This window comes from Myotis davidii, unplaced genomic scaffold (assembly GCF_000327345.1).
Source record: "Myotis davidii unplaced genomic scaffold, ASM32734v1 scaffold286, whole genome shotgun sequence".
NCBI classification, from domain to species: Eukaryota; Metazoa; Chordata; class Mammalia; order Chiroptera; family Vespertilionidae; genus Myotis; species Myotis davidii.
Window position 1 is genome coordinate 204580 of NW_006297577.1, and position 12165 is coordinate 216744.

A 12165-nucleotide genomic window follows, 5' to 3' on the forward strand; every position below is an offset into this window, starting at 1 on the left:
AAGTCACCACAGCCACCATTCCTGCGCTTGGCGGTCTGGATTCCCTGAGCCATCCCACCGAATCGCCAAGGTCAAGTATCTGCACTCGCCGGAGTCCGCGTGACCCTGACAGCCCACTCGGCCTCTGGGGATGGAGAGGGGTAATTGTTAGGAGCAGAGGGTAGGATGAGAGGCTTGACGCGGCTCCGCCCCCGCGGTCCCCGCGCTCCTGGCCCTGCTGCTGTCCCTGCTCCGGGTGTTCTCTGGACAGGCGCTCAACGGAGAGTCGGAGAGTTGCCGCTATGGCCAGGGTGTCCCAGACCCGGCCCCGCCCCGCGGCCCCAGGAAGCGCCCTGCGTGCTGTGCTGTGCTGCAACTTGCCACCAGGCGCTCAATGTGTGGTGGTCTTCGCCGTGCTGGCGCTCCTCGTCCTCATAAACATCGTGCTGGTGTTCCTGCTGGCCTTCTGCTGACCGCCAAGGCCAACCGCCCCGGGCTTCTCTTGGTGAGTGGCGCCTCCATTGCCCACCCTCCGTGCCCCGCCTCTCCCCTAGCCCCATCTAGCTGTATAGGCCCACTCCCAACGCAGTGAGCCGAGGTGGTGAAGCTATGGCCCAGCAAGCCCCAAACAGATGGCGCTTGTGGAGGGTGCCCCTGCCTGCCTGGAGTTTGGTGACACATGTGCCATGGGTCCTTCCGTCTGTCATCTGTTGTGTGTGTGTGTGTGTGTGTATGTGTTTGTGTGTGTGTGACTAAAATGCTCATCTCTGTGGGTGACTGGAGATCCGTATGTAGCTGTGGCCTTGGCTGCTGTGGTTGTCTGAAAACTGCTTATGTGACTGAAGTATGAGCGGAACTGGACATGCATTTCTGTGTAGGTTTAAGAGATGTCTGTGGAAGATGAGTGGGCTCTTCTTTACGTGTTACCAGCTTTTCCCATTTTCGGTCTTAAGTGGTCTCAGTGTGCCCCAACCCATTACAGGCAGAGCCCTCCCGCCTTGTAAGTGGCACTCTGAACAGCCCTCAGCCTTGGCTGCTCAAAGGCCTGCCAAATTGCATTCCTAGATTGTCCATTACAATCCTACCTCAGCCTGCACATGTGAGAGGAGGAGATGGGGCAGGGTGGGAAGGATGGTGGGTGGTCATCAGGGGCACTTTGAGGCAGAGCCTGCTTTCCCTAGGCCTATCAAAATCTCAGGGGCACAGGAGGAGATCCTGCCCCTTGTCGCTCCTTGTCTCAGTCTTGAACTTGTTCTTCCACTAGGACAGTCCCCTACCTGCCACACATAAACATCCTATACCTCAGAGCCAGCTTCTACCCACTGCCAGCCCAAGAGTAAGCCTAATCCTCCCGCTCAGCCTGCCGGGGTCGTCTTGGCTTCCGTGCAGCTGCACCTTTTAGAGTGGCCAGGAAGGGCCTCTGCCCAGAACCCCACCCTGCTTAGGCCCAGGTAGCCTCTGGGCTCTCCTGAAGGTAGAATGCTTCTCAGAGCAGGCAGAACTACATTGTCTTGGTGACATCACATACACAGTTAATGCCATTGCTATAATTCAACAGAATGCCTCCCATTGTGGATCTACACAAGAGCTTTGTGGCCCATGTGGAGCACATTTTTACTGTAGGCATCCATGGGGACTGAGGCACAGGGACATCAAGGGAGTTGCTTCAGGTTGAGTGTCTACCAGATGCCTCTTGTGCTGGCAAGGTGCTGGAACAAGGAAGTGACAAAGGCGACCAACCCCTCTACCACCACCACCACCAAGGGCTTTCAGGTGATTGGGAAGTACAGGTATAGGGGCATGTCTAAAAAAGTGTATAGGCATCCTGGTCTCTCTCAGAAGCCCTGTGTGTCTGCTATACCTGTGCCCTTTCCCACAGCTATGTAGGAAACCACCTGTGCAGAACTGTGCCTCTCTGTAAGGGCTGGCAAAAATAAAACAGGGGAGAAGGCACTGGGCCATATAAGAGGGGCTTTAGCTCAGGGCTCACTTGAAGGAAGCTGGGGCAGGGGCAGATGCCTGATCTGGTTAATATCAGGCAGAAACAACCTAGGAAGGGAAACTGTGTAGCTGGGCTGTGTTGGGTGTGTCAGCAATACTTCCTCCTGCCTGGGCTCCAGCAGTAAGGGCAGCCTGAATGCTGTCCTGGAGACTTATATGTGCAGTTGTTGCGAACTGAGGATAGAAAGAATCTACAACCTCTTCTCAGGAGATCAAAGTGTAGCATCTAATAGTGAGCATGTGAATATGTGCTGGTAGGTGGATTCCAGGGGCTGTGCAGCAAGAGGGAGTCTTAGAGCTCCCACTTCTCCAGGATCAAAACTACAAAGCTTAAGCAAAAAGTTCGTTACCTGCTGGATCCAAACCTCAGTTTATCAAGAAGTTCCATTGTCTTGGTAACTCATCACTCAAAACATACAAATCTTCATAATGCACATATGTGCCTATGGTCACACAGGCTCTGTTGTAATGCTCATGCTTACTAGTAGTCACATGCCCTCTGTCCTGATGCTCACACTCATCTGTGCCCTCTGTGCTATTGCTCAACTCACTAGTGGTCAAACATGCCCTCTATTCTGGTATTACTCATACATAGTCACATGGACGCTCAGTCCTGATGCTTAAGTCACTTGTGGTCACACATACCCTCTGTTCTGATGCTCATACTAACCCATGGTCACTGCCCCTGAATGGGGACATTAACCTGCAGCCTGCATTCTCATTGGCTCTTAAAGACCACCTTTGAGTACTCTGCTTCTTTTTTGTCCTCAGGCCAGACCCCCAGGCCTGTTGTGGTGGCCTGCTTGTGTACATTATGCACTGCAAGTTGCCCCATCAAGTGCCTGCACCCTACATGCAGCAGGCTGGCTCTTCTCATGTGGCCTCGCTGAATCCTCTTATCTTACCCTGTCTCTATTGCAGTCAGGAGCTCTTGATGCCTGGGGCCAGGCATCTCTGCAGAAGAAGGGCCTATAGTAAGTATTTTTAGCTGGGTAAGTGCAATGGTCCTTTAAGGAGACTTGCAGCCTCAGGACTCTGCCACCCATGAGAGGCTGCTGCATGTGAGCGCAGGTGTATACATAGTCTCTGAATTATTCTCAGGAGTGGTTTCATCAGAGTTTGGAGCAGGTTTTACTCTGAGAAATCATGAAGAACTGGTGGTTTCTGAATGGGCTTGCTCAGGCCCTATTTGGAGTAAAGGCCCAATCTGAGTGGCCTCCCATGCCTAGGTGGCCTGCCCACCACTCACCCTACCCATTTGGGGCACACTAAACACTTGTTAGACAGCAACTGGACTCAGGTGAAGACCTACACATTCCCGCTCGGATATATTTAGCTCCCATTTCTATGTGAGGATGAGCATGCACACTGCCTGGGAGCACCCAGGGAAGGCCCCAGTGGGCCTGAAGCCAAGGGGGAACTAAACCCCATGAAGGGTAGAGCAGGCAGCTGAGTTCACAGGGCATGTATGGTGACTCCCAAAGCCTTGACTTTTTTTTTAATCCTCAACTGAGGATATGTTCATTTATTTTATAGCTCCCATTTCTATGTGAGGATGAGCATGCACACTGCCTGGGAGCACCCAGGGAAGGCCCCAGTGGGCCTGAAGCCAAGGGGGAACTAAACCCCATGAAGGGTAGAGCAGGCAGCTGAGTTCACAGGGCATGTATGGTGACTCCCAAAGCCTTGACTTTTTTTTTAATCCTCAACTGAGGATATGTTCATTTATTTTATAGAGAACATGGATCAGTTGCCTCTTGTTGCCCTGACTGGGACTGAACCTGCAACCTAGGTAGTGCTCTGAGAATTGAATCTGCAACCTTTTGGAGTATGGGATGATGCTCCAACCAACTGAGCCAACTGGCTAGGGCAAGGTCTTAACTTCTTAGCCAAAGAGCCAGCCCATGACTGTGAAAACCAGAGCCACACTTGGTCCCAACAGAGAGGAGCATGGACCTCACCTCCCATGCAATCCTTAGAACATACCTCCTCTTGCCCTAAGTCCCCAGGGACATTCATTATTCAAGGAGCAAAAACTGGACCCACATTCCAGGAAAACAGGTGTCAGCTCAATGGCAAATGGAGCTGGGAGCACAAGGGTTGCCTGCATTTCTAGGTGAGGTCCATGCACACCGTCTGGATCTCCTGATGTGAGTTCAATGACCATGCAGGAAGATAGATTCACACCAATTATTGCAGCAGATGGAAATTAATACACAGAGTGTTAGCCATATATAAAGTTTCTGACTCATTAACCAACTGCACAAGAACAATCTTGAAGTATCTATTGCAGAGGGAGCAATATGTACATATCTTTCCTAGACCTAGAGAATAAAGGAAAGAGGTTGGAACAATTAGAACTGAAAATTCTGTGGGTGTAGGACCTAGAAATCTGAGGAGGGTTGCTGCTCAGCTGGTGTTGATGGGGGGTGGGGGTGGCGAGGAAGCGAATGCCATGAGACTGGTTCTGCAAATGTTCAAAAAACACTGCAAATGGGATCCAGGTGCTGCAATGTCTGGGCACCGCTATACCTAGGTGAAGCAGCATTGTTGCTTGTAGGTGACATGACAGGTACTGCAAGTCCACAAGAACACAGCAGGAGGGAGCAGCTTTTTGGTCCCCTCCAATGTCACATTAGGAGAACCTAACAGGGAATAGCTGGCACAGCAGAAATGCAGCTTGAAGTGTCCTAGCCCCACTATCACAGAGCAAAGATGAGAGATGAAGCTGAGAGACAATAGTTTAACCACTGGCCCAATCGAGATGGAAGGCAGGTGTGTCCTATACAGGGACATGCTCGACTTTCAGATTCTGTGGCTCACCAAGATCCTAGTGGTCAAGTTCACTTCAGTCTTCATCATGAGCCCTGCCAGTCTAGACATGCCTAGGGCATAGCCCTGGCCCCCAAAGAGTAGCTGGTTCGAGGGAGTCTCCATCCCCTCCTCTGTGATATGAGTCAGGATCTCCTCTTCCCAGGGCTGCTGAGGGGTGGGGTGCAGAGGGCAGGAGCACCCTGCCCCATGAAGTCCATGGCAGCCTTACTCCACTGATCTGCCTGTCCATGGTTCTCTCCACAGCTCATTAGCAATGGCAGTGTGGTCTGTGCTGAAGCACTCTGGACCATGTCACCATGGATAACCAGGAACTGGGCTTCAAAGCTGGGGATGCCATTGAAGTAATGGATGCCACCAACAGAGAGTGGTGGTGGAGCCATGCCACTGTTGGGGAGGGCTGGTTTCCAGCTAGCTTTGTGTGGGTATGGCACTGGCCTGAGCTTCTCCAAAGCCCATAAAGAGCCAACTGGCTCTGCTCAGAAACTCAAGCCTGAAACTGCTCTAGTGTTGGGCATAGACTTCCCATTCACGGCTGTGGATTGGGTGAGGGTCATGAAGAACAGTCCACCTCCAGCAGAGCTGTCACTAACTCCAACCCCCTTCTCCCACCCCTCCCTCCAGGGGGCCCTCAGTAGCCAGAGAGGAATAGGTCAGAAATGAAGGTGTGTGGATCCCTCCAAGGGGAACCTGCATGTCAGAACACCACCACAAACAACTGGGTTTACCAAGCATTTATTAAGCATCGTGCAGGACATTCACCTGGATCCTCTTACTTATAACTTTCACAACAGCCCTGCAAGCTGAAAACTTCACTTATACCTGAGGCATGGACAAGTTAAGTCCTTAGCCCAATAGTTCACAGGGAGGGACCCAGATTCTCCCTAAGGAGGCCTTTAGTCTCTAAGGAAGGAATCCAGGTGCAGACTCCAAAAGGCCAGCAGAGGGCAGTAGGGAGGGGAAATCCCAGGCCCTGGAATTCAGTTTGTCAGCCCTGCCCAGATTTCAGTGGTTGGCAAACTGTGGCTCGCGAGCCACATGCCGCTCTTTGGCTTCTTGAGGGTGGCTCTTCCACAAAATACCGACTTCTGTGCATGGGCCACGAAGTTTCAATCGCACTGTACGTGCACGCCCGCATGTGGTATTTTGTGGAAGAGCCACCCTCAAGAAGCCAAAGAGCGGCATGTGGCTCGCGAGCCACAGTTTGCCGACCACTGCCCTAGATCAACTGTCTGTGGTATACTCCAAGTCTTTCCTAGTTAGGGGTCAGAGAGCCAATAAGGCCACATCACCATCCACTTCTCTCCTGGTCTCTACAGATAAAGAGCCCAGTATGAGCAAGCATGGTTCAGAAACTGTAGTGGGCAATCCTTTATTCCAAGCCCTGCGTCCAGCACAAGCCAAATGTAAGCAGAGCACCTTCGGAGGAGACATGGTCTCAGATGTCACTGACAACTGCAATGGTCATCGGACCTGTAGTCCCCCTGTCCAGATGAGCATTGTTCGAGGGTGGTGGGAGTTGTCCCTGTGTGTCCTAACAGCTCTCAGAGCCCCAGTTACTACACAGCCACAGGCATGCGAGGCATCAACCCTTGCTTGGAACTGACCGGCAGCCTTGCCTGTAGCTGTGGGTGAACCAGGATAAGCCCTGGGACAAGGGCAGACAATGGTGGAGGTGAGGCTCGAAATAGCAGCAGGAACCAGATGCACACAGTCATCAACGAGATCCTCAGCAGGGAGTGGGACTACCGTATTTGCTGGCGTATAAGACGATTTTTTGGCCCTGAAAAATATGCCTCCAAGTGGGGGGTCGTCTTATATGCCAGGTACACTTCAGATAGACTGCCCATAGTGCTTGCCCCGTGCCATAGTGGCCTCCCGATGCCCGCCCACTTCATTCCACATACCGTTCAGGCATCAGCAGCGCTGCTGGGTGTATGCTCGGCTGTTATGCGATTTTGCGAGTGTGGTAAATTCGGGTTACCGTATATTTCTTTACATATGCATTGAAGATTCGTGATTTTGCGCTATCATGGTGCCTGTTAGAATGTTGAAGAGCTCGCACTTGCGCACTAGTGAGGTCCCAGGGAGATGCTGATGCAAGGGTGCACCAGACTGCTATAGTGACAGGGCGGGCAAACAGGGAGCAGGGACCAATCAAATCAGGCTTTGTATACAGCCAACAGCCAACCACAATACTGCCCCATTGTACAGTACAGCATAGAAAATGTCGACCAATCAAACCCCTATCATCCCTATCATGGCACCAAGATGTCGTTGATGAACTTCTAATATCAGATGATGAAGAGGAGTTTGAAGGCTTTTAAGGTGAAACTGTCACGCCAGCAAACTTGCTAGGGACTTGCCCGGCACTTGCTCTCTCCCTCTATTTGTTATCTTACTTCTATCATTGACAGTCCCTCTAGGTTGGGGGCTGCTTGCCTGTGTTCCTGAGAAGCATCTACGGTACCAGTCTATAGAGTGTGTTTTCTTTAGTGAATTACCGGTATGTTTACCGGTAATAAACTTGCACTGTTTTATGTATATGTTTGATTACAGACAGCCTTGTGACAGTTTTCCTGCATGTCATAAGCATTTGAATATAAATTAAAATGTTAAAATCAAATCTGATATTGTTTTACCTTTTATTTGGTGTGTGGAAGGTGTGCGGAAGAGGGGGTAGTCTTATACGGCGAGTATATAACAAACTCTGCATTTTGAGTGGAAATGTTAGGGGGTCCTCTTATACGCCCAGTCGTCTTATACGCCGGCAAATACGGTATATCAAGCACCTATGGGATAGCTGCGAGGTGAGGCACTCTGCGGTGCGGTGGGGTTGAGGAGGGACCTGACCGCCGGATCCTGTCCCCAGGGCTACATCAGGCAGTGTCACAAATGCACCAAGATGTTCAATGAGGAGCAGCTGCGCACCATCTTCGGGAACATCAAGGACATCTACGGGTGCCATAAGGCCTTTGTGAAGGCACTGGAGCAGAAGTTCAACACGGAGTGCCCCCACCTGAGCAAGCTGGGTGCCTGCTTCCTAGAGCACATGAGCACACCTGCATCTGGCCCTTCCCACCCACCTGTGCTGGAGGCTCTTCTGCCTGCCTGCTGCCCTGGCCCACCTGCCTGCTCAGAAGTTGCCCTGCAGGCTAAAGACCGGGCAACATGTTACTCTTTTCCAGAAAGCTTCTAGGTTCCACTCCCTCACTGCCCAAATGCCCTCATCCTTCAACATTGATTTAGAAGTGTCCCTAGTTCTGTGGGAGATTAAGTCAGAGAAGGCTCCTTGGAGTAGGGGGCTTGGGATCAGCCCCAGGATTTCCTTGGGCCAGAGTAGAGGGCAGGAGTAGGATGGGCTGCCTCTTGAATATCCTGTGGGCTGTTCATAGCAAATTTTGGAGTTCTTCATACAGTGAGCAAATTTATGTGTCTTTTACAGTGTTTATTTACACTCCAAATGCCAACTGGCATTTAGCCAAGGTTCACTGGACTGGTTAGATGGACTCCTTCCTTCTGGCCTTGTCTAATAGGGAAAGCACAAGTTTTATCTCCTATGAAAGTTGTTGGGGTGAGCAGATGTCAAGTCCAGCCCACTGGGGACAATGTGGGTTCCTTCCTGGTTATTACCTATAGGGGGTTGGAAGACCCTGCCAACCTCTCTCCAATGGCAGGAGAACTAGGAAGGGAGACCTTGGTCTGTCCATGCACAGGAGTAGATTGGGTCTAAGCACTAGAGTGAGTATGGGATCGGGGTCCAGTTATTCAGCAGGCAGTGTTGTGACTACAGGGATGGGAACAAACAATTTATTAACATCACCTAGTGTGAGTATCACAGCAACCCATCACCAGCCAACAGCTGTTATCCTCTTTGCTCACCTAAGTCCATGATGTCATAGGTCACTACATGGCAGACCTGGCCTTTGGCTCCAGGTAGATGAGGCTTAAAAAAAAAAAAAAAGGAAAGAAAGAGGCCAGAACTTTTGTGAGGAAGAAGCAGGGCACTGGGCTGAGAATGAAAACTCAGGTGGCACAGCCATGGACTAACATCCACTTAATCTTTCCCTCCCTCCCTCCCACCCTCCTTCTCTCCCTCTCACCCTCCTTCCCTCCCTCCCTCCTTCCCTCCCTGCCTCCCTCTCTCCCTCCCTCCCTCCTTTCCTACTCCTCTTTCTTCCTCTCTCACCCTCTCTCTCTCCTTTTTGGCCTTCCTTATTAGCATCCTTGATTTCATCCAATATATATATATATTTTTACTGTATGTCAGACAAAGTTATATGCTGAGGGTCCTGCTGAGAAAGCCTGATGGTGACAGGGATAGTACATGCTGGATTTTCAGAGGTTGTGTCCCTGGGCATGACGCACCATAGCTTGGGCCAATACTATTGTAGAGCTTGGGCCCCCTGAGTGCAGCTCCTGAAGGAAATGCAGAGGCTCCCACTCCCTTCCTCCCCACACATGTTAGGCGCCTGCTGGAGAGATAGCCACCCTAACTTCCAGTTGTGCTCCCCAGAAAGCAAACTTCCAGATTTACTCAGAGTATTCCAACAACCATCCCAACACATGCATGGAGTTCTGGCTCACCAAGCTCAGCCAGTACATGTATTTCCGTGAGGCCTGCTGGCTGCTACAAAAGATGACCGACATCTCCCTCAATAGCTTCCTGATGACCCTGGGGCAGAAGATCTGCAAGTACCCACTGCAAGTTGGCCAAGTTGCTCAAGTATACCCACAGGTAGGAGGCTGCTGAGGGAGAAAGGACAGCCAGGGGGCTCCTCACACTCTGGGTCAGCCAGTTTGTTGAGTACTCCTGGTGAGCTGGGCACTACTGTAGATACTGGGGTGACAACACATAGTAAAACCATCCTTGCTCTCACAAGCTATTGTTGAGATGAGGGAAGAGGACAGAAATAGGATATTACATGCTGCCCTGTGTGGCACTTGTGGAGAAGATGGGGGTGTGCATTGACAGGTGAAGGAATTGACAGGCCAGTGGCACAGCCCCAGAGGGAAGCAGCTCCACATGTGGTTCCAGGAGGCTCCCAGCGCTTCTTTGCTCTCCACCTCTCAGCCCTCTTCCATTTCTGTTCTTCCTCAGGTATTTCAAGGATGTGGAAGCTGCTTTACATGCCGTGAAGGATGTGGCCCAGCTAATCAACGAATGGAAATGGAGACTTGAAAACATCAACAAGATTACTCAGGGGCAGAGTTCCATAGAGGACTGGGAGGTGAGGGCCCGACACTCCAGAAAATACTATGGGACTTGACCACTTCCTTTAAAATCATACTTCTGAAAAATCTAGGAGGGAGGTGGGGCAAGGAGCTATGCTCCTGGAACTAGCAAACAAGAGCTGGTAGCAGGAAATCCACTCACCTGAGCTCTGGGTCTCAGTCCCTTAGTGCTGCCACCTAAAGCAGGCCTGGTGGCCTCTTTCCTGGAGAAGAGTGTGTGGGAGCTGACTCACATTACACAGCCACAAGAGATTAAGTATGATGCTGCTCCCAAAGTGCAGCCAGCCAGCCCAGCAAGAGGGAGCTGTCCCTTTGCCCTCAGGGGACAGGCCAGATCCCCAAATGTGGGGATTCCCAACAGAGGATGCAGGCCTGCCAGAGCATCACCACAGATTGATCACTATGAATCAGAGCGTCCTGGTTCTTTTTTTCTGGCTTGCACATTCCACTTGTATCTGCCAATCTTGTCTTCTAAGGCAGCATGGAGGTCTGAACTAATGGTGACATTTCAGTCCTCCAAGAGGCATTCCTTCTTTTTTTTTAATTGCATGTATTGCAGTGACACTGGTTAACAAAATTACACAGGTTTCAGGTGCACACTTCTACAACACATCAACTGTACATTGTATTGTGTTCAGCTCCCCAAGTCAGGTATCTATCCATCACCATGTATCCCCTGTACGCTCCTCCACGTCCCACCATCCCTCCTCTGCTGGGCAATCACCACAAATGTCTGTGTCCATGAGTTTTTCCTTTTTTTTCCTCTTTTTTTGCTCAATCCTTCTACTTTCCCTGCAGCCCCCATCCCAAAAGCTGTCAGACTGCTCTTTATGAGTCTGTCACCATTTTGCTTGTTAGCTCATTATGTTCATTAGATTCCACATAAAAGTGAAATCATACAGTACTTGTTGTCTCTCACTGGCCTATTTCACTTAGTATAATGCTCTCCAGGTCCATTCATGCTGCCACTAAGGATAAGGTTTCCTTATTTATTTATTTATTTGTTTGTTTGTTTTTTAACAGCCAAGTAGTATTCTATTGTGTAAATGTATCACACCTTTTTTATCCACTTATCTACTGATGGAAACCAGTTGCTTCCAAATCTCGGCTATGTAAATAATGCTGAATGAACACAGGAGTGCATATATTCTTTCGAATTAGTGTTTCTGGTTTCTTTGGATAAATTCTCAGAAGTGGAATCAGTAGGTCATAAGGCAGTTCCTTTTTTTGAGGTAACTCCATACTGCTTTCCACTTTGGTTGTACCAATATGCATTCCCACCAACAGTGCACCAGGGTTCCATTTTCTCCACATCCACACCAACACTTGTTGATTTATTGGTGATAATCATTCTGACAGGCATCAGGTGATATTTCATTGTAGTTTTAATTTATATTACAGATTAGTGCCATTGAGCATCTTTTCATATGGCTGTTTGGCCATTTGTATGTCCTTTCCAGAGAAGTGTCTATTCAGGTCCTTTGCACATTTTTTTAATTGGATGGCTTGGGGGTTTTTTTGGTATTGAGTTTTATATTTTGGATATTAATCCTTTATCACATGTAAATTGGCAAATATGTTCTCCCATCCAGAGGGTTGGCTTTTCATTTTGTTGGTTTACTTTGCTGTACAAAAAATTTTCAGTATGATGTTGTCCCCTTAATTTTTTCCTTTGTTTCCCTTGCTCGAAATTGCTACAAGAAATGTCCGAGATTTTACTGCCTGTTTCCTTCAGGAGTTTTATGATTTCGAGTCTAACATTTAAGTCTTTAATCCATTTTGAGTTTATTCTTGTGTATGGTATAAGAAGGTAGTCTAGTTTTACTTTTTTGAACAAATTATCCCAACACTAATTATTGAATACACTAGTAGCCCGGTGCACGAAATTCGTGCACTGGGGGGCGGGGCGGGTAAAGGACCCCTCAGTCTGGCCTTCACCCTCTCCAATCTGAGACCCCTCAGGGAATGTCCAACTACCTGTTTGTGCCCACACTTTTAACAGATAACAGCTCCATTGTTGTTTCTTTCTTATGCTTAAAACCATTGGAATTAGTAGGTATTCAAAGTGTATATACATTTTGGGGGGACACACTGTATATCTCTAGTCAGCGGTGAACG

The 12165-nt window shown here is 49.6% G+C and overlaps 1 protein-coding gene across 1 annotated transcript in view; it reads left to right on the top strand.

Moving 5' to 3' along the window:
* ARHGEF4 (Rho guanine nucleotide exchange factor 4) overlaps window positions 1-12165 on the top strand; it is a 27520-nt gene that overhangs the window by 4156 nt on the left and 11199 nt on the right. Inside the window, 9 exon segments of the mRNA XM_015570184.1 lie at window positions 251-484; window positions 5059-5098; window positions 5101-5237; window positions 6438-6469; window positions 6471-6562; window positions 7623-7868; window positions 9333-9520; window positions 9522-9550; window positions 9914-10043. Of these exon segments, the coding sequence (XP_015425670.1) occupies window positions 251-484; window positions 5059-5098; window positions 5101-5237; window positions 6438-6469; window positions 6471-6562; window positions 7623-7868; window positions 9333-9520; window positions 9522-9550; window positions 9914-10043 (1128 nt within the window).